The sequence below is a fragment of the Etheostoma cragini genome, chromosome 7, assembly GCF_013103735.1.
Source record: "Etheostoma cragini isolate CJK2018 chromosome 7, CSU_Ecrag_1.0, whole genome shotgun sequence".
NCBI lineage: Eukaryota > Metazoa > Chordata > Actinopteri > Perciformes > Percidae > Etheostoma > Etheostoma cragini.
The window spans coordinates 3,562,283-3,584,354 of NC_048413.1; the positions used below are offsets into that span (position 1 = coordinate 3,562,283).

Genomic DNA, 22,072 nt, shown 5'->3' on the forward strand with positions numbered 1-22,072 from the left:
TAATTCATATAAACACATTATATGTGTGATAAAACAATAAGCACATAGAATACTCCACAGCACATGGCTTCTTAGGAGCCCTCCAGAAAAAATAATTGCTTTTTCAATTCACTATTCTAAACATTATATCGTTTATTTTACATTTTTTCAAACGCTGCCTCTCTAGCCAGCTCACAGGTCCACTTCTGGATTGACAGCACCCTATCCTCTTAGAATAATCTGTCTGGCTATCACTGAACTAGTCTGCAGCCAGCTTCTTATGTGCTTATCTATTACGCTTAGGATTGACCTATTTCCTAGAACAAATGGTCTTGGCCCGAATTGAACCTGCGTCCCTGCAATTAGACACAGGTGGGTTTGACCAATTTGAACCATTCAGATATTTTTCAAGGAGTCGATCTGTTTAAATTGATTTTAAACCAGATTTTATCTCCGGATGCACCCACAAATTGGATTTCCTAGAAGCTGTTGAGCACAGTTTAAAAGTAAGGAGGTCGCCTTAGACAAAGCACAGCTCCGAAAATCTTGTAGAAAGTGAAGTGAAGAATCGGCAGAAAATACAAATGCAGTGCAGATTGTGGAACACAATCCAGAACTGTGACGCAAATAACAACAAGAACAAGAAAGATTATAGTTGCAAAGGTTGCCTGGAATTCTGGGCAGATCTGACACATGTTATTCCAGTGTTAAACATACGGTGAATATGAGCACTAACCTTCAAATCCATCCTTACAGAGGCATTGGTACTCATATTCAACACTCGACATGCAGTGACCACCATTCAGGCAGGGCCGCCGGTCACAGGGGCTGCTGTCCACACACTTGCGGATAGATCTGCTTTCTGTGAAGCTGTAGGACAGATCCACCTTCTTGTTGTTGATGGCAACCTAAGCAGGGAGCGCAGACACATTTTGGCTACCAAAAAACAAAAAACAACACGTTTTCTTTTTTTCTTGTTTTTTAGTGCAGAGAGAACCCACCTCTCCTATGCAGCCCTTAAACAGTTCGCTGACATTGGCGGGCTTCGGCAGGATGTCCATGTTGGGGACTCCACCCAGGTACATGGGGGTGTGGATATTGAGGCCCTGGGTACTTCCTGGAGACGTCTTCCTCTCCACTGGTCCTTGATCGACTCTCAGGTAGCCGGCCTTCTTGTTTCGCTCGGCCACAACTCTGTGCCATTGGCCCAGAGAGACTGGCTCTGGACTGAGAAGGATTGCTTGGCCTGAAAATCAAGATAGGCCCAGAATCAATTTGAGTCTATATAACCATCTAACTCACCAAAAAAACCTTCATAATGTTAGTTTATGAAACAGAAAATATATTACTTTAAGGACAGATGTATTCATACATTTATCAAAATGTCAACAAAAGATTTATGTTGATACTGTACCTGTGCCCAGTTCAAATCTGAACTCTACATGTCCCTCCACCATGGAGACGGCTACAAAGTCCTCCACCTTCATTTTCTTCCCTCCACAGAAAAACATCAGGCCGTCTCTTTCGAGGGGCTTGAACTCCAGCTCCACACGCAGGTCATCATGGACGTTGGTCAGGGGAGGATAGGCTATGTATGACTCCTCACCATCAAACAGTGGAGTGGTCACCAGTTCCCCTAGTTAAAGTGAACATGGCTATTTTTTTAATATGAAGCTTTACCTCAAAATATCAAACTACAAAACAGTTGTCACAGTGCTTTTTTGGGATAAGGCTTTGTTTAGACAGCCTGCGTCGGTCTTTCAACGGTTCTGGAAAAACGCAAGTGTTTCCATTCAATTTGAATGAGGGTAGTGTGTTTAGGCTACTGCGAGGGTTGCCACAGGGTGGATACTCAAAAAAAAAATTCAAAATTTCAAATTTATATATAAATTTTTTAGTCTCAAATATTATTTTTTGCTTTTTGGTATGAAAACGTTTTCTCTCAAATATTTTTTTTCTCTCTCATAAAAAGCTTTTTTTCGCAATCAGTGTGATCACTTCTTCTCTCAAACATTTTTTTCTCTCAGATCATTTATTTTCTCAAATGTAATAAAGAAACAAATCTAGATCCATAGCAATGTAAATATTGTATTAAATTAATATTACACCCAGATCAGCTGGTATTCTGTCTATAATGAAGTTGTATGGAAATTTGTAAGTGACCCCAAAGCTTTGATCAGTAGTGTGTATATAACAAAAGCAACAGGAAAAAAGGTATTTTTTCTTTGGAATAATGTCATTCATTCATTCAAACATTTATCTAACCAGGATGAAAAACTACTTGAGATTAAAAATCTCCTTTACAAGAGTGTCCTGGCAAGTGGCAGCAGCACGTTTCAAATAGACACAGAGACACTTACAAGTAAATACATAGACACCCTTTCACTCATATTCAAACAACGTCATCATAAAAAAACCTGGGTCCTAAATCATTTTAAAAACAGTGACTTACAGACGGCCTTTCTGCAATTCTACATGTAACCTATGTAGGATTTTAAACTGTATTAGACAGTAACGTGTGTTTATGGAGCGTCCCATAGGCCATTTTGCATGAACTCACCCATATTTTTCCCATATCTTGAAGGATATTTTGAAGGAAAAATATCTACACCATTATTGTACAGTATATCCTCCCACAGTACTTGGAATATTGTTTGTATAGGAGATTAGAGTAACTTTCTTACCATCCATGCATTTGTTTCCAAACTTGCCAAGATGGCAGCGGCAGTCATAGCCCAGGGCATTTTGGCGGTTGATGCAAGTGGCGTCTGGTCCGCAGGCCTCTGTGGGAAGTAAGGTTACAAACAGTCCCGATTATGAACTAGTATACCATTGCACTGTTATTAAAAAGAGTAGACACTATAGGTACTCCAGGTACTTTGATTTATTTGTGTACAGGTGGAGATCCACAGTGACGTACCTGAGTGACAGTGCAGTGATGAGTGGTGCTGGCAGTTGCTGCCGGTGAATCCTCTGGGGCAGCCGCACTTATACAGGCTGGCTTCTGAGTCCTCACACTTCCCTCCATTCTGAATAATGACATGGAAATAAATTAAAGGTCCCATATTGTAAAAAGTGAGTTTTTTTTGTTATTACATTGCATTTAGGTGCTAGAAAATAAACTGTGAAAGTATCAAAATACTCAAAGAAATGCACAGGGCTTGTATTTTGGGGGGGGGGAGAGACAGGACTGTATGAGAAACATAATGTGTCTTTTGAACATAACAGCATGTAACATCTTCTAATATAAACCCTAAATAAAGGTAGGAACCTGAAAAGGAGCATTGTATGGGACCTTTAACTGGATGTTATGGAATTAAAAAAAGACCAAATCCTACAAACACTTCCAGTGGATGGAGGTAACTGACCTGGCAGGGGTGGTCTTTGCAAGTAGGGCAGTTTGTGACACCAGTAGAGCTGCGGTCAAGGTCTTTAAAGATAACCTCCTCACCTTGGATGACCAGCTGACGGATACAGCCTGCATACAATTAAATATTAATGAATTATTAAATAGGAAATAAGGACAAGTCTACAAGCCATGAGGACTTATTCTCCCTCCTATATTTCCTGTCGTGGTGTAAACAGAGTGATGTCTCACCAACAAAACCAGTCTTGATTCCAGCGGTTTTGGCGAGGACTGTGTAGTTGGGGTAACCACCCACATGCAGCTCCTCATTCAGATCCAGGCCCTGGAACTTGCCCTGAGGACAGGAAATATGCACATATAAGAAAACGTATTAAATGACTTCAATAGGTCAAATGCACATAAGTGACAGTGAGAGTTCCATTCCCATTGACAGAAGTACCTGTGAGCTGCCGTTGATGGGCTCCCCTCCGTCTACAATGATATAGCCCAAAGTGTGGTTGCGATACAGCTCAACTGTGTGAAACTCTCCCAGTTTGACAGGGTTAGGGTCACGTATGGAGGCCATGCCGGAGCCCACGTCGAACCTGAGACAGCATCAGAATTATTATCAACAAGATCATCTTGCTGTGGTTTTTAGTCAGTTAGAAGTACTTTTAAGATCAGTTCCAACTGACCTGAACTCTAAGCGACCGCCCACAAGTCCCAGAGAGATAAAGTCTGCTCCTGTGGTCCTTCTCTGGCCGTTGTAGAGAATCATACCTACACCACAAAAAACAGGATGAGTGAGAACCTGTAGATCCTACAATGCATATCCTACAATAATATCCATCTCAATAAGTCCAAAAAAATCTAGTTTATTTTAAACAAGGGGCATCTTACAGTTATTTCAAGAATAGTTTTTCCCTTCTTCAGCTTTGTCTCGCTTTAACATTCTTGAAATAACCATTTGATCCCATTAGTAGAATTTGACACTCGGGAAAACCAAGATTTGAGACTAAATATGAGAGTAAGTTACTTGTTAAGATGGACATTGTTTGCAGTGGAGTCCTCAATAAACAAGGTAAGCTCTAATGAAAGCTGGATGGGAAAGCGGCATGCTATGGTAAGGCCAGTTAAAAGCCAACCAAAGCCAGGTTATGACCTGCCATCCTATCTGCTGCCATGTGCAACCAGTCACACCATACTATCAGTCCTCTTTTTTTCTGTCTCCACATGCCGGGAACACATGCTTTACATGAGCCACAGAGACTCACGGGGAAGTGGGAACATGCTTTCTTAGATGTCCATCTACATCATCTCTGATAGTTGTAAAAATGAGTGACTGAGAGCGGGTAGAATGCATTAATGTGCAACACAAAGTTGTTCAAGTGTAAGGTAAGTTTACACACACAAATATGCTGCATATGTTTGTATTGCACATTTATACATTTTAGGAGTCAAGCATGTTCAAATAGCTTTTGCAATACATTTGCAGCAGTTTAATACCTGATGCGTGGGATGTGCTGAGACAGCAAAAATCCAAACAGGCAGGTTGCCAGCCAATAAAAAAAGCAGCTGCTTATTTTTCTTTGATTTTCCAAACATTTTATTGTAATGTATCTGCTGTCGTATCCCCACACATCCGGCACCAACTGTGGGAAGGTTTAAAGGAACCATATTTCTTTGCAAAGGCAATTTGACAGACTATGGCTCTTTCAAAACTGCAGTGATGTCTAAATAAATGAAGCATTGCATTTAACACTTCTAGCATACAAGGACTGTGATTTTAAGCAGCAGTCCTGCTGTGTAGGCATTGTAGAAGCTGATGAAAAAAAGTACATGTAGATTTGTAACCAAGCTATGATGTGGTTTTGTGATCACGACCGAAAAAAGCCGGTATGAAAACATAGGCCATGCACCATTTCCTCGCATGTCATTCGCAGCTCTGAGCTGGATGCATTATGTGAAAGAGGCAAGAAGCAGTACTGCCAACATCATCATCAACAGTCCGGAGTTCCTGTGGTTCTCCAGCACGGAGACTCACCAGCGTACAATATGAGACCTTCCCACCACCACGCAGGTGAGAGAAAGAGGCGAGGGAGAGAGGGAAGGGACAGAAGACGCAGTGAAATTATACATGGGGAAATACCTCAATCATGGTAACATTACCACGCTGAAAGATCCAACATAAAAAAAGAGTGTGAAATAATAAGCTATACACTTTAAGTGTGAAGAGTATTTAAGGTTGTACTTCCTTACCATCCACATTATCAGGTCGGAAGTTGATCTTAATGCTGAAAGCCTTGTATGCATTTTTGATGGTGGGCAGGGTGAGGTAGGACACAGGTTCCTGGGCAAAGTATGGCATTACTCTCTCTGAAAATACAACACATCATCTCATAGTTAGATACAGTCAAAACCATTGTTGTGTTGTCTTTCATTGGACCAAGCACTTGTCGTCGTCCTTGGGACAAAACAAAAAAATCAAAAAACTTCTGGCGTTTTTTACCCTTTTTTGACATTTTTGGTGGTTTTCAATGTTTTTGATGCTTTCCTTTGTTGTTGTTTTACACTTCTTTTCACTACCATGTATAAACACCACTAACACCAACTTTTTACTAGTTTTACACCCTTTTTTTGGAATTCATGGTCAGTAAACCTCATTTATAGGAAATTAGAACTTATCCTTGAGTTAAAAATTTAGACTAATAATAAAGTAAGGGTATGCACAGACTGGCATATGTCAACGTTCAGTTGGTATGCCGTTTTGATTTCTTTTTCAAATGCTAAAAAATGTAAAAAACCACCCCAAATGCAAGGAAATTAGAGAGCCGACCTTATGTTGAACTTACGAAGCGAGTCGTATGGAATACTCCATATTATTTTCGGTTAATTGAAATTAGGAAGATAAATAGAAACCCATATTTCTGATATAGACATTTAGAAACTTTGACGCAAAGTCAACACAAGGGTTACCATTCCTTCCTACAGTACAATGCACTCCTTTTCAATGACCCTATTTATGTAAAACAACTCATACATTTCCTTCTAACTATCATTTTAGACACTCAACACAGCTTCTTTCTTTTCTGTTCCTGCAGTCTCTACCTCTACAGCTAAGAAAGCCTTTATGTTTAAAGCACCCTCGGATTGGAATAACCCACCTTTAATAAAATCATAAATTTCACCTTTCCACTCCTTTAAAAATGCCCTTTCTTCTTATTACAGAACCAACTGTACCTGTCCATTACACCTCTACAACAACATGCTAACACTGTAACCACCTCTTCCAATATTGTTACTAATATCAAATTTAGTTCTTGCTCTGCCTCGAATTTGAATGATGTCTGATCCTGATGCTTTTTTTCCTTTTTTGCTGTCTTTGTTTGTTTGTGGCTGTTTTTCTTGTTTTGGTATGTGCTGTGTCTAATTGTGATTGGACTCTATATTTATGTCGCTAAGGCCCCCCTTGAAAACGAGATGCTACATCTCAAGGGGTTATTTCTAATAAATCATTTCCAACTCCGCGGACTAACCGTGCACTTCAAGTGTAGTAAAGGCTTCCACTTTTCCCTGTTTGTTAGAGGCGGTGCAGACATATGTCCCAGAATCCTCGTGGGTGACTCGAGGAACTGTCAGCGCATTGACGTCCTGGAAACACTTAGGAGGAAGCTCTCCTTCCACCTAGATACAGAAATAGATACAGTGACACAGTAGTATTTTAATAATTTTAGCATCAACAAAAGGTTTACTCTCTTGAAAACAGATTTATAGACAACAGATATCATAGAGTATTCAAAAGAGTTCCTTAACACACTGAATTGCAAAAATATCTAGCTTACCTTGGACCATTTGATCTCAGGTACAGGGTATCCTGAAGCCACACAGGGCAAGACTGCATCAGACCCAACTGTGACCTCCTTAGTTTCAGGCAGCGCAGAAATTTGAGGAAGGGCTGTGCAAACAGGAAGAGGGTTTAAATGAGTGGTGCCAGCACAATGCATCAGTGTATGCACTTCTGTGTGTGTACTGGAAGGGAAATAACCCTGCTGTTGACCCATTTTCAAAAAGTTTCTATAGCAGAAATTTGGGATTCCATCAACCAAAATGGCAAAGGAAATAACGTGAATGGTTCCATACATCGATCGTCACAAGTAAAATAAATGATCAGTGCACTACTTTCATTAAATTTGGGTGTTTCATTCGATTTTGTAGCATTTAAAAAAAAGTGAAAAAATTGACAGAATAGCTAAAATGGAAAAACAATTAAATTGTCCAAAAGAAGCGCAAATAAAAAACTAAAAAAACCTTGGTAAAAAGGACAAAAAACTTAAAAACATCGGGAGAAGCAACAAAAGTGTTGAAAAATATGTCAAAAACGTTAAAAAAGATGTCCAAAACGGTGTAAAAAAAGTTTTAATATTACATCTTGACCCAGAAGAATGATAAGTTGCATGGTTCGACGTGCACTCACACTGGACGTGAAGGACCACCTGGGACTGTACAGAGCCTACGTCGTTGGTGGCCGTACAGCGGTACTGCCCGGCGTCGGCCTCCGTCACCTGATCGATCCTCAGCATGCCACCTTTCACCATAATGTGAGCGGGCAGAGACCCACCTACTTTGCTCCACTTAACTGTGGGCTCTGGGTCGCCAACAGCCTGGCACTCAAACTCCACAGAGTTCCCTATCATCACAGTCTGCACTGACGTACGCACGTTGATCATCACCTTTGGCAGGGCTGTGGTAAGAAGGGTAAAGGAGCATGTTAGTTTGGGCTTTGATGAAGCAGGGTATATACTGGTGTACTTGCAGTGAATGTTACGGACCTTGGATGGTCAGCCTAGCAGTATCCTGGGCCTGGCCATACCCACTGCTGGCTCTGCAGATATAAACGCCTTCGTTGCTCTGCTCAAGGTTCTCAATCCTACAGGGAGACATTAAATGAAAAAAAACATGAAAATAATAGTTATGTTCTTTCTTCAGAATATTAAAGGGACCCTATCAGTTAATTTGAATGTTTTCTGATTCTGATTTAGCCTCAAAGCTAAAGGGCCCAGTTTCTGTCTCCCCCATAAGGAATTCTAAGTAATGACAACAATTCTGTGGTTTCCTCCACATGACACAAGCCTTCCGGGATTGCATGTTAACCCCACCCCTATTCCACCCAGTTGCTACTTAGCCAAGGAGGACATGGAGGATTAAAAAAGGCATGATGAATTCTTCAGAAGATGTAAATATCTTGACTCTATTTTCTGTAGGCGAAAGTCGAAGAAAGACACCAATCTTTTGAGAAATACAGAGTTGTGTGGCGCTGATAGTCTTAATTAGCTTTGTAGCAACTTGTGTTGTAACAGACCATCATTACATAAAAAAGTTACGAAGTAAAGCTTAAAGTCTGGTGATAGTTTATATTTTCCTTTTTGTCAAAAATATTTCCATGAGAAGAGTAAAACCAGCAATGTATTCACCCTACTAACAAATCTGTTTAGCCAAAGCCAGATATAGCTTATTCCTCTGAAGCATGGAACAACATTGTTGTCCAAAAAATAATAAAAACACATTAATGAGCCACACTGTTGCACATCTTTATTAAGAAGAACATGAGCAGTGTGGTTTATTTTGAGTCAATCCTGCTTACTTTACATAGTCCTACTGCATTAAATATTATAGCACCAAATGCATTTTAAAAGAGTCCCCAACAAAGGTACAACTTACACAGTGTTGGTATTTATTGACAATAATGCAAATATAGAAGGTTGCCAGCCTTGTCCTTTAAGAACATATTATGTATACATTGTGGCAGATATGTTTTGGAATAGGCTCGGCTTTAAATACAAGAGAAACCGATTGGGGAAATTATTGTTGTTAATGGTTAGTGCAATTCTGGCAGTTTGGTCCTACATATTGATACGTTTAGAGCAGCTTTTTTAACATGGTATTTTTGTGTGCTTTCAACAAACCTACATAAGGTGTGTGTGTATGAGTCACCTGAGCACCCCATCCTTGATATGGTGGTTTGTTGGCAGGGCTCCACCTTCCTTCAGCCACTCAATTTTGGTTTCTATGCCGCCTGCTGCTGAACAGGTGAACTCCACAGCACTGCCCTGGGCCTTTACTTCAACCTGGGGTGATACACGCACTGCCAAGGGGGCTACAGAGGGGAAGGAAATCGGTTTTAATCTCAAGATCAACATTTGCTGAGTATCTACACCTGTAGGAGAGAAAGAGTATTTCTGTGTTTCTGTGTCACTGTGATGAAGACGAGTAGAAACAGAGTGCAAGTGCAAGTTTCTTGCCTCGTAGCGAATCTTTGGAACATAATTTGCAATTTTTATAACAAAAAACATAGAAATTAACAGAAAAAAGTGCAGATTAGTTCCATGAGTAAAGGGTTGTTGATGGTGGGGGGGGGGTTCTGAGGAGTTATGATCAATGTTCAAAGTTTTTGCTTTGCATTGAACAGTATTATGCTATATGTGAACACATTCCTTTAACACCCTTAAAAAATACCATTTTATAGTTTTCACATAATTTTTATTTATTTTATAGGATACCTATTTCTTCTTCAGTATTAGCTCAAAATGAAGCAGTCCACCTGATTGGACATAAGGACAACTTTTAAAATGGTATGGTACATTTGTTTTTAAACGTTGTGGGGGGGGAGGGGGGGGGGATTTATTATCTTTAACATATCACAACTTCTCAAATCAAATTATCAGCAAACTTACATCTGACTGTGACTTTAGCAATCACTTCGCTTTTGGCTACTTTGTTGCTGGCCACGCACTTATAGCTGCCGGCGTCCTCGGCGGTAGCCAGGTTGATCTGGAGATCCCCTCCGCTAACCTGGGCCCTCGGGGGCATGTTTCCATCCAGCTTGGTCCAAATATAGGTCAGAGGAGGAGTGCCGTGAGCCAGGCACTGCAACCTGATCACCTCCCCAACTCGCACAGCCACATCGTCAGGCACTGAAGTGGCGTAAGGAGGGGCTAGACACAGGAGGAAAAAATTTACCAAGTTTACATGTTTTTCAAGAGACAGTCTATGTAATATGTATGTTTTTTTTGGGGTGTAGGCCACAAATTGTCCACTGATGGCACTAGTATGCTGCTGAGTGACATCTATTTAGGTAGGATCCTAACAGGTGAAAGAGGCGCTGTTAAACGGAGGAGCACAAATAGTTTTTGACCTTTAATCTACACACTATGCACGCTGTGATGCTGAAATGTTTATTAATGGAGCTTCATGGACACTTGGATTCTTGCACATTGATATGAAGATCCTGTGATCAATAAATGGCCATCAAAACACAAACGATGACTATTGGAGTTTGTAATTTCACAACACGCGGCTACTGAGCGCGTCAGCTAGTTTCTGTTTGTTTAAGTCCGTATAGCAGCCCATCAGTCGCTGGCAATTTATAATATAATGGCTAAGTCTTAGGCTTAGCCATTATATTATAAATTGCAAAAACACTAGTCTATATTGTCGATGTTTAATTTTCAGAATTATTCAGGCCTCATTTTTGGCCTGATGCCTGTTATCTTCTGCTTTCTTAGTGTTGGCAATCTGGCATTTCTGAAGACTATGGGTAACTGCTCCTCAAACGATTTTGATTGGTTTAAAGAAATGCCGATAAACCAGAGCACGTCTTTCTGCTATCCCAGAATGCTGTGTGGACTAGACTGACCTTCCTTTGTAGCGCTGTGGAGGAAGGGCTGGCACTGCGAGACTGGATTTGTATTGACTGTACAGTATATTACTGTAAGTCCATGATCCATTAAAAGCAGAGTAAAACAAAATGAATGCGTTACGATAAAATGACAGCAACTCACTCTCTACATCTAGCAGGATGGTGACATCAGTGGTGCCCATGTTGTTGGTGGCAGTGCAGATGTATTCGCCAGAGTCTTGGCGGCCCACAGCCGGAAGCACCAAGCTGTTGTTCACTATCTTGTGTCTCCAAGGAAGAGGAGACCGCAGCTTGGTCCAGGTGATGGTCGGGGACGGGACACCTGGAAAGGAAATTGGAGAACAAAACACAAGTTCTGTGCCGGGCTAATTTCAAAATTACAGATTATTTTCGGGGCATTTTCGTCCTTTATTTTTGACAGGACAGAGTAAGACATGAAAGGGGACATGCATCGAGGAGTAAACTTCTATATATTGGCACCTGCTGTACCAACTGAGCTATCTGGGCGCCCCAAAATGCCAATTTTAAAAGAAAACAAAAATGTTTTTCTTATGGTGTTCACGTACAATAAAAAAGATGGTGTAGGAATTTCTTTAGACTGTCTTTGGTAGTGTTAATACAAAACTTTGCTTCAGGTGAATTCCAGCTGTATAAATTAGACTTTTTTTTTTTTTTCATCATTACCGTGGGCCTCACAGCGCAGCGTGGCAGACTGTCCCTCCACCACAATCATTAGCGGCTCAGGAACAGAGGCCCTGGGCACTGTGGGTACTTGAGAGCCTCCCTCTACAATAACCTCCACCTTGGTCTCAGTAGTGCCCTCGTTGTTGCGAGCTGTGCATACATACGTGCCACTGTCCTCCGGACGTGCCACCAGTATCTGCGCAAGAGGAAAAAAAGCATATATCTCACCCACAAACTAGTAATGGATGTAGCGTATGGGTCTGAGAAGTGAAATCAATCTGAAAGCGCCCTAGAGCTGCATTCTATCTCATTTCCAGCAGGGGACGACTCCACTGGCTCCAAAAAGAAGTCAGATTCTATGGTAGTCTATGGCGAAATTACCCTACTTTTCAATTTATTATGATGTATTATTATTTAGTTAATAAACCTCTTCATTATGAGTTCATGACCATAACTCTTCTTCAATACAGCATGATGACCATAATTTGTACATTATGGTCCTATTTATTTTAAGATAGACCGTAAAGCAGGGGATGCTTTAGAGGCGTGGCTGCACGTCAACCTGTCAATCATAAGAGAGGCTTAGCAACGCTAACCATGGCACTGTGTACATTTAAACAGACCCAAACTTGTTTTTGGATGATGTCCATGTCAATATCAATATCATAAGGGTTGACCCTCTCACTGTGGGTTATTACTTCAAAGGGGTTATGATTAAAATTGTTATATTCAGCGTTCTGCCAAACAAGCTAGTTAGCTACTGCTAGCATTAGCTGGTAACTTAAAGGGAAAGTTTTAAGATTTTCTGTACTGCTGTACATGCAGATGAATCATATCCAATCCAAATTTACTCATAAACACATTTAAAAACAGTTACTTAGGTCTATGATCAGTACCCACAGGTCCATGTTTAACCATCACTAAATCTCCCCTGGATCGCTTCAGAAAGGTTACAAAAAACAGGATTTTTCCCCTTTAGTGTTTAGCTTAGCGCCATTGTAACCCCAACAACACTGGCTTGGCCTGGTCATCCCCAGCTACACCCTCTCCTAAAAAATGCTTTGTCAGGTTACAAAAAACCAAGACGGACACACCCGTACCGCCGCTCTAGGCTTCAAATTGGCAGTCGACAAACCCAATGGGTGACGTCACAGATGCTCCATCCACTAACTTTACAGTCTTTGATCTCTCCGTACACACATTCAGAATGGAAGCAATGTGATGTCAAACATTGACTTAAAGCCAAATCTTTTAATAACAACACATAAGAGCTGTATAACTTAAACAGTTCTACAGGTGTTGATGGTGTTATCAGACATACATACATAACAGTATACTCATATAACATTACCAGTACCTGCATGACTGCATTGAACTCCATGGGCACAGGGCTGCTCAGCATGATCTTACGGTTCCTGTCCAGCCTGTGCCATGAGACTGAGGGGCGGGGCTCCCCTGACGCCTGGCATTCCAGGTTAATGGGTTCGCCCACCCTGACATGCATAGGGCCGACAGGAGTGACAGTGGCCACAGGAGACTCTGGGGGCACAGACACATAATACTGGTATAGTTCTGTATTGGATCAGCCACTAGAGGGAACCCTTCACTTAGAGTTTTATGAGTGTGCAATGTCTGAAATGTGGCTTACCTTTGACAATCAAAGACACAATGGTCTGGGTGATGCCGAACGGGTTGCTCGCCACACAACGGTAGGCACCATGATTCATAGGGCGGGCATTGGTGATGGTGACGATAGAACCATCGTTGCCAACTTTAACATTATCTGCAGAACAGAGGAGCAAATTAAAAATTAGACCTGCTGCAGATGCTGCAATTTAAATACTGATTTTATACATTATATTTACCCATCATGATAGGCACTACAAAGCAAACATAGTTATATGATGTGGTCTGTGGCTCTGGAGGGAGCTTTATAATGATTTTTTTTTAAATAGCCCTGATGATGTCATAACGGCAGTCTCAGCCAGAATGTCAGCATTACAAACTGGAAGGTGAGGTTTGAAGTGGGCATTTAAGAGGCAGTAGCAGTCTAATAAAAGAAGCCATTTATAGCGTTTTTTAAATTTGTCTTCTGGCTGTGGCAAACAGCCCCATGCTGGGAATCCAAAACACCTTCCACGTTCTGTGTGTGTCGCGTTAGGTCCCAGCAGTTTCCTGCTTTGACGACCAGCCACACTCGCCTCATGCGTGAGGCGGTACTAATCTGCAATGGAAAAAGGAGGACGGGCACAGCAACTGAGTCAAAGCGAGTCGAGCAGGTACCATTAATGGCAAAATGCCATTAGGTGCATTATGGGAAGTGTACGATCCACTGTTTTTGTGTCTTTTCAGTGCCCCCAATTTAAAATCGCTGAATTAGCCCTTTAACCTAAGTAGTTCTCACCCTTGGGTCTAAAACAACCCTTGAAGATATTCAAAGTTAGGGCTGTAAAGTGTTAAAAAAAAGTAAGCTGAAGTGTGAGGGAAAAGCTGACATGGAAAAAACTACTGAATATAACACACAGCAGAAAGCACTGATATGTTTGGTGAAGAAAAGCCTTTAAGTGCCTTTGTCTCATCAAATCTAAACGATTAAGACCAAGAAAGTGGATCATTTCACTCTAGTTCTGAGGTATTAACACTGGCTTCCTGTCCCTCAAAGAATTTAATTCAATATACTTCCTTTGGTTTATAAAGCACTGATTGGTTTAGTGCCAAAATACATTTCTGATCTGCTGAATTCTAAACCAGCCAGACCTCTCAGATCGTCTGGGACAGCTCTGCTTTCTGTCCTTAGAGTCAGAACTGAACATGGAGAAGCAGCATTCAGTGTTTATGCTCCACATATCGGGAACAAGCACCCAGAAAACTGCAGGTCCGCTGCAAATCTCAGTTCCTTTATTTTAAGGCTAAAGACCTTTTGGTGCTGCATTTCTTACAATAAGTGTTCAATTATTACAGTGCACTGTAACTTATGTTCTTGCAGTTCTTATCTTATTCTTATTGTTCCGGTCTTATTTTATTTTAGCTGTTTATATATTTGTATCTGTCTTTATCTGCTTTTTAATGTTTTATGTAAAGCAGCGTTGTTGCTGAAATGCTGTATAAATAAAGCAGCCTTGCCTTGCCTAGACTAATGACATGCAATATTTAACAGACGCAAAATGTTAATGCAAGTCTAGAGAAAAGGGTTCTAAATGAGTCATTAAGTGACCGGAGGAGTAACAGTTCTGCACTTCATGGGTGGGTTCATGGGTGGGCTGCAGCTGTAATTGCTTGTGAATAATTACATCATAAAATCAGTGCACATTAAGCCCATTAAACAGGTTTATTCCTCAGTGTGTGTGTGTGTGTGTGTGTGTGTGCGGTTATTACCTGGTAGCGGCTGGTTGTTGGCCAGTTTCCACTCCAGTCTGACAGGCTGCTGTCCGCTGTACACCCTACACCTGAAGCTGGCCGACTCCCCCACACGCACTGCAGCGCTGTGGGGCTCAATGGCGATGATTGGACTCTGAAGACCTGCAGTTAGAGTTCAAATGAATCAAGCTAAGACAGCAGTGGGCATTATTTAGTTATTTAGTTATAGTAGTTAAAAAAGATTTGACAGACTGAAACCAGCGTTTTATACTCCCGACAGATTGTATTTACGCATTGCTGTGATGTGACTGTGATGATCTCACTTCATTTAGCTGCAGTATTATTCACAGAAACCTGAAGTAATAAATTGCTATTCAATGTGACTAAATGCTTCATTGGCAGAAGTAAAAGAACTCAAACATAACTGAAGTCCAGGAAGGAGTGAATGAGGATGAGATCATGGGACAGTAGCGAGGAAAATCATTCAATCTGAGGTCATTGGGAAACACTGGAAAGTACAACTGGAAAGTACAGTACATTCATGAAGTAAGGCTGTGTTAGTGTGAGAAAAACACCCTGCCATGTAATACCCTGCCCCGAATGGGTTTCTCCCAGCCTCTGACTGATGCTGCCATCAGCAAGGATTAAGATCTTAACTTAAGAATTTCATTGCATGGTGTAAAATCTGTGCATATGACAAATAAATATCTTGAATCTTGAATCTTGAATCTCCATCTATCTAGCATTTAGGTTTGTTTCAACATTTGGAGGGGGCAAATTATAACTGGGGAGTCTGGGTCATCCCCAAAAAAACTTTGAGCATCAAAAGCTTAATTTCCTAAATTTCAATACATTTTTCTGCAACAATTTGTGCTTTTTCTGCATGCAAATGCCTTTACTTATGTAAATACAATTCATTCATTAATTCATCTGATGTATTGTTCAAAACTTTCTGCAGATGCAAAACATTAGACGTGTTTCAGGATGTTTTTTGAGGAATGATGCACATTTAAAAAAATATTTGCTTGCCACAGCATTTAAAATCTTAGTCAGTTTTAATCAGTTTTGTTTACCGGGTAATTATGCTGTCATGTCTAATCACTTTTTTTGACATTAAGCACAGTGTAGTACAGAGGGGACATTTGTACGTGGGTTTGTTTTGTTCTGTCTTCCAAGCAAGACAGTCACTGTACCACCTGTATGAGGCCTGTAGTGCTGACTAACTTACGTGAAGAAGATGAAGTGACCGACACAGAGACAGAGGCCTGGTGGACATGAGATCCTGGGTTCCCAGGGTTGCCCTGCACCCGACAGATATATTCCCCTGAATCCTCTGGAGTGGCTGACTGGATCCGCAGCTGACTGCCCAGAACCTGCACACAGCCAACAAAGAAGGGAGTCAGTTCTTTTCAGCTTACAAGAAAAGTCATCATCTCACCCTTTTACTTCTGATGAAATAATACTACTCATGCCTCTAATGCTACTACTACCGGCAAATAATAGAAATATGTATCTTTCTTTGTTTTTTATCTTGTCTGAAGTGTTCTAAGTTGCTGCAACAGAAACCAGGATAAATAAAGTATGTATGTATGAATGTATGTATGTATGTATGTATGTATGTATGTATGTATGTATGTATCTATCTATCTATCTATCTATCTATCTATCCATCATTTTAACTAAGAGTTAGTTTGCATAAATCAGTTTACTGTGCCTGTACAGAAGAACTCAAGCTGTACACATCGGGCTACAGAATCTAAATAGATGTGTTCAGTTGTTCATAATAACTCTAATGTCAGTGCTGTGCAGTTGTTATGACCCAAATAACCACATTACAGATGTGTTAGGAACGTATGTTTCTGCTGCATCACATTCAAAGATGTAGACATCCGTCATGCCCACATCATCAGATGTGGGCACAATGATGCACTTTCCATTTTTGCATTGTTGTGTGAATACCTGGTGGTTGGAGGAGAGTCGTCCACCGGCTTTGGTCCACGTGACTTGGGGAGGAGGATTTCCAGGGGCAAAACAGTTGAGTTCCAGACTCTGGCCCTCCTGGACATCAGCTATAGATGGCTGGATGCTGACCACTGAGGAGCTTTGGTCCGCTGCACAAACAGTACAGATTGGTGTTTGGAAGTAACATTAAAAAGTTATTCACAATTGAGGCAAGGGCTTTTGAGATTTGTTTTGTATTCCTTCTCGAAAAGACATAAAACATTAAATAGCCTTCAAAAGGTGATAAGAAAACCGAGACCGAGAAGATACACACAATGGACAATGTCATAAAATGACAAAAAAAACGGATAAACTAAAGAAAATTAACAGTAGAAAATAACTAAGTACTGGAAATACAGACTCACCTTTGAGCACAGATACTTTAATGGGAGCACTATTTGAGCCAATGCTGTTGCTGCCAACACACATATAAGTGCCCGAGTCGGATATCTGGATGTTGGGGATGAACAGAGTCCCGATGTCGGTGCGGTCCATGCGGGCCTGGAGAAGACACACCAATAGGAGACGAGATTGGACACCTAGTTCATTTACACCGCCTTATCGCTGCCATGCTATACACCACAGTGCATTACATTTCATTTGAAGGATTTTACTAATATTTACACCGTAAAAACACACGACTCAAATAGTGAAGACAAAGCACATCACTTACCTGTCATGTGGCTTGAAACAACACAAATATGACAAAGCTGACATTATGACATTACTAATAGCTAACACAAAAGCACTACACTACAGCGTGGATCTTTAAGACAAGACAAGAGCTGTTATTGCTACAGTTCGGTCTCTCTGTAAATGGATTTTGGTTCATGATTTCTATGACACTATTATGCACATGAAACTGCACAAAGTAGTGGCAACATTTCTACAATGATTGGTGGGGTTATAATTTGTTAATACACCATGATTTGTGATGACTAAATCATCTTTATTCTAAAACAAGATCAATGATTGAGGATTGATTTTGATTGATTCAGAATATGAAACAAATTAGAAGAAGTTAGAATTGACAGTTTGTGACACATTGATTTGAGACAGAGGTTACTTAATAAGCATTATACAGCAGTCCAAAGTCTGAGAATAATCACTAGCCAGTGCCCTGGAAATCAAAGTATTCACCATCAAAAATCATTTCAACACTCATTTCTAAGAACTCCCATGACTGTCTGGCTCCCGAGCAATCAACAACTTCACTTGTTTGTACACTACTCCACATGGCAGTCAGAGGCCCAGCAAGACTGGAAATGAGCTTTCATGAAGTTTGGAAACACCCCAGAGGGGAGGGGAATCAGGAGGGGAGGGTCTGGGGAGGGATTACTGTATCCGGGGGGTGTTGTGGCAACCATGGACAAAGCTGCTTAGCTCCAGCCCATTCAACCATGATGGAGGCTAAACCGAGCAGTGGCTAAGGCGGGGCCGGGCTCAATGTGTGTCTGAACCCATTGAGGAGTTTTCAAAGCAAGCCGTTTGCTAGAGCATACAGAATTTCTGCGTGGTCGCACGGCAGAGCCCGGCTCCCCCTGGGAAAGGCTGACACAACGCAGCGGCTCTCTGAGGCAGAACTAAACAGGCCCCGAAGCCCTCGTCGAGCCGAGGAGGGCTGCGCAGAAAACCAGACTAACACAATACCCCCTTGGGTAGGGGGGCAGAGGGCTGCGACTGGCATGGTGCAAAATATGTCTGAAATACCTACAGTACCTCCTGTATACTTAGTCCTGTTAATACACTCAATGGAATGATGAGGGTCAACTGAGTGATGAGAGCCCAAACAAGTCAGGGATGGTATGATGGGGACAGTACAAAACAAAAAAGACTATGGAGCACTTGTATTAATAAAACGCAACATAAAAACTTGTACCGCATGCAAATACACTAAGAAAACAGCCAGACCCAGCTGGTTGATTTTTTTGATGTATTTGGTTTTAAATGGATTTAGTGAGCAGCTGGGGTGAATTAACAGGGATTACAACGTGTGAATCAAGGACAAGTTTGATCATGCACTTAGTGGACAATGTGTGAAGACGAGGTCAGTAGAGGACAATGGTTGGTGGTGAACTACGAGACAGGACAGACAGACAGCGGACAGATGGACAGACCTGCAGCTCCTCAATACGTCTCTGTAACACATCGAGACTGTTGCTTTTAAACTGATGGAAACCGTGAGAGGGAATGGCCTGAGCAAACGTCAGAACAGGGAGGGATAAAAAAAAAGGAGACAAACAGAGGGGAAAAATAAAGGTAAATGGTTAAAATGTGGAAACAGTCATAAAAAACTGACACAGTATGATGCAATTCCATCGGCACCGGACACACCTTGAAGTGCAGGATAGAGACACAGCACAGCAGGATGTAAATAGAGTAATCAATCCATGTTAAAGTCATCATCAAGGCACTGAGGCAGCAGGAGGCGTCTCACCTGTGGAGGGATTTGTCCTCCGTTTTTCAGCCAGGTGAGCTTAGGGGTGGGCACTCCTGTGGCTCGGCAGTACAACCTCAAGTTATCGCCTTCGTGGGCTTCAACTTTTTGGGGACTGACTTGGACTTGTGGCAGGGTGCCTAGGCCACTTGGGTTGGACTCTGACCAAAAAAATAAATTTGTATTATTTAAAAAAACTAAATATACTCACCACAACCTCCTAGACCACTTGTGCAGTCCCCAATTAAGTTAACTGTTTTACTTTTCTGAAAAACATGAACTTTTGTTGTGGAATAAAACTGAAAAATGTACCTGGGACATGCTAAAATGTAGCGTTACAGCAAAACATTACTACATTACATAAACTACATTTTTGAGAGAAAGATTATGTTATTTCTCATCCATCCATCCATAACTTAAGGGAACATTACATTGACTTACAAGAACTCCCTGGGGACTTTACCCGACCTATCTAACATTAACCAATACATGCCTAACCAGTAAAATTATCTTTATATTAACATCTAAATATTTACATAGTGGGGACGTTTTGTTCCCAAAAGGGAGGGGAGTCCCCACAATGTACATGTCTCCACAATCCACACACAAACACACACACACACACACACACAAAGCATACTTTGGACATAGAGGGAAACCCGTGCTATGTGCTCCCCATGAGTGTTCAGGGCCTTGCAGGTGTACTCTCCCTCATCAGCTGGGTCCACTGCTGCGAAGGTCAGTACGCCACCTCGGACCTCAGCTCTGGGACTCATTCTGTTACCTGGACCTGCTGCAACAATCACACAGTCACTGAGGGCTGCAGGGTTAAGAGCTGTGACCTACATATTGAGGTGAATTTGTGGAAACATCCAACAGAAAACAGCATTTCCTCTGAAATGACTTTGAATATGACGCAACAAGGCCTGCACCAAACACTGCAAACATGGAGAACTAACCGGCCATACCTTTCCATTCAATAGCAGCGGTTGGGTTCCCGGTCACTGTGCAGCGGAACTCTGCCCGCTGGCCCTGCTGGACATTCAGCACTGAGGGAGTGATGGTAGCCACAGGTGCAGCACCCTCTGCCGCTACAGATGGAGACACACCAGTCAAACACAGCTTGATTGAGACTTCCCAGAGGCATGTGGAGAAATAAAGAGTGAGAATGCAGACTGCTCTATTGGTGTGGTGGTGAAGTGGAATATGAAACCTTGTCAGGCGTCTTCAACCACTGGTTGGGCGTTACATTAAGCTGTGGGAATGCTTTTGATTATAATGAATTGATCGGACTGAGAGAGGCCTCTGCCTGTGCCCTCACCCTCACACTTGGCAGTCTTAATCTTCAGAGCAGACCAAACAGATGACAAGTGGCAGGCAGGCGTTGGCACGGCCTCAGGACGTACTGCTGCCTGAGCCAGTTTGGCTGGCTGCTGGACTTTGTATTCAATCCCGTGTGATCCCAGGGTGACAGAGGAAAAGAAAGGTCCCTTCAGTAGGGAGGGAGGGAGGGAGGAGTAAGAGTATGATCTAAGCACGCTGAAAACCTCTGGGACTGCGCAAGCCTGGGCTAAGCTTTGAATCTCTGACCTTTGTGCCTTAACCTGGGTGAATTGACCCTTTAAAGGTCTCTTGGAATAAAAAATTCACTTTATTTATAAAAGAGACTTTAGATACAGTATTAGGAGACCACTAAGGTCTCTATAAAAGAGACTTCACATACAGTCTTAGGGGACCACTAAGGGCTAACTTTAAGTTTCATCTCTTGATGCACTGATTTTACCATTGAGCTTTACAAAACTCTACACATTCCTACAATCAAATCAAATTAAATCTGATCCTAGACTAAGTGTTTATAGACATGCTAACTGCTCCATGAGACTGTACTGCACAGTGCTACTTTGAGAAAAAATGCTGGCAATGCTGAAATGCTAATGATGAGCTGGTGTAATGATTATCGTGTTCACAAGGTCTCTACAAAATGTAGTGCCAATCTACCTTAAAGAGGTTGAGATATTTCACAACTTAAGTGAAAACCTTGATCTGCTGGTGGCTCTGAATGAAAAGTCAGGGGATCACCAAAGTCATTGGATTCATCCTCTGGGAAGGCAGTAAAGACATTTATCTCTAAATCTGGAAAGTAAAATTAAACCTAGCTTCATGGCTAGATGCAGGAGATGAAGGAGTAAAAATGTGTTTTCTTACACTTTCCATGTATGTGATCTGTAACTTCTTATTAAAGTTCGCCTAAAATCCAATAATATCACATTCACTGTTATTTTAAGTCCACTTCCATCTGTTTGACGCACTGAAACTAGGCCTCTCATACTGGACACAGGTCTGCGACCCACATTCAGCTATGATGTAACGAGGTTGTGATGGGATGTATTAAGCACAGTATGATGTTTGAAGCCCAGAGGACAGCTACTTTTTATTATAGTAGGTTTCCTGAGGAGGAAAAGGAAATAGAACAGTACAAAGTGAAAGAAGAAGGGCTACTCTTGTCTCTGAATGTGGAGACATTATAAGTAAGCATCTATCATCTATAAATGTCCCCTTTCACTAAACCTGA

The 22,072-nt window shown here is 41.5% G+C and overlaps 1 protein-coding gene across 13 annotated transcripts in view; it reads right to left on the reverse strand.

The window, feature by feature from the left end:
• hspg2 (heparan sulfate proteoglycan 2) overlaps positions 1–22,072 on the reverse strand; it is a 121,496-nt gene that overhangs the window by 8,539 nt on the left and 90,885 nt on the right. For 11 of the 13 annotated variants that reach the window (XM_034875724.1, XM_034875720.1, XM_034875730.1 and 8 more), the window contains 29 exons: positions 20,469–20,591; positions 20,141–20,293; positions 19,501–19,661; positions 19,181–19,258; positions 17,429–17,564; positions 17,022–17,173; positions 16,291–16,435; positions 15,081–15,224; positions 13,354–13,488; positions 13,063–13,244; positions 11,706–11,901; positions 11,164–11,343; positions 10,057–10,317; positions 9,317–9,479; positions 8,155–8,252; positions 7,800–8,066; positions 7,168–7,280; positions 6,862–7,009; positions 5,585–5,701; positions 5,370–5,387; positions 4,021–4,105; positions 3,786–3,930; positions 3,578–3,680; positions 3,348–3,457; positions 2,900–3,008; positions 2,664–2,762; positions 1,394–1,615; positions 981–1,225; positions 716–887 (listed from right to left, as the gene is read on the reverse strand). In XM_034875724.1, coding sequence (XP_034731615.1) covers positions 716–887; positions 981–1,225; positions 1,394–1,615; positions 2,664–2,762; positions 2,900–3,008; positions 3,348–3,457; positions 3,578–3,680; positions 3,786–3,930; positions 4,021–4,105; positions 5,370–5,387; positions 5,585–5,701; positions 6,862–7,009; positions 7,168–7,280; positions 7,800–8,066; positions 8,155–8,252; positions 9,317–9,479; positions 10,057–10,317; positions 11,164–11,343; positions 11,706–11,901; positions 13,063–13,244; positions 13,354–13,488; positions 15,081–15,224; positions 16,291–16,435; positions 17,022–17,173; positions 17,429–17,564; positions 19,181–19,258; positions 19,501–19,661; positions 20,141–20,293; positions 20,469–20,591 — 4,260 coding nt within the window. The remainder of the gene's footprint in view (positions 1–715; positions 888–980; positions 1,226–1,393; positions 1,616–2,663; positions 2,763–2,899; positions 3,009–3,347; positions 3,458–3,577; positions 3,681–3,785; positions 3,931–4,020; positions 4,106–5,369; positions 5,388–5,584; positions 5,702–6,861; positions 7,010–7,167; positions 7,281–7,799; positions 8,067–8,154; positions 8,253–9,316; positions 9,480–10,056; positions 10,318–11,163; positions 11,344–11,705; positions 11,902–13,062; positions 13,245–13,353; positions 13,489–15,080; positions 15,225–16,290; positions 16,436–17,021; positions 17,174–17,428; positions 17,565–19,180; positions 19,259–19,500; positions 19,662–20,140; positions 20,294–20,468; positions 20,592–22,072) is intronic. The other 2 variants (XM_034875726.1, XM_034875719.1) reach the window with 2 other exon arrangements.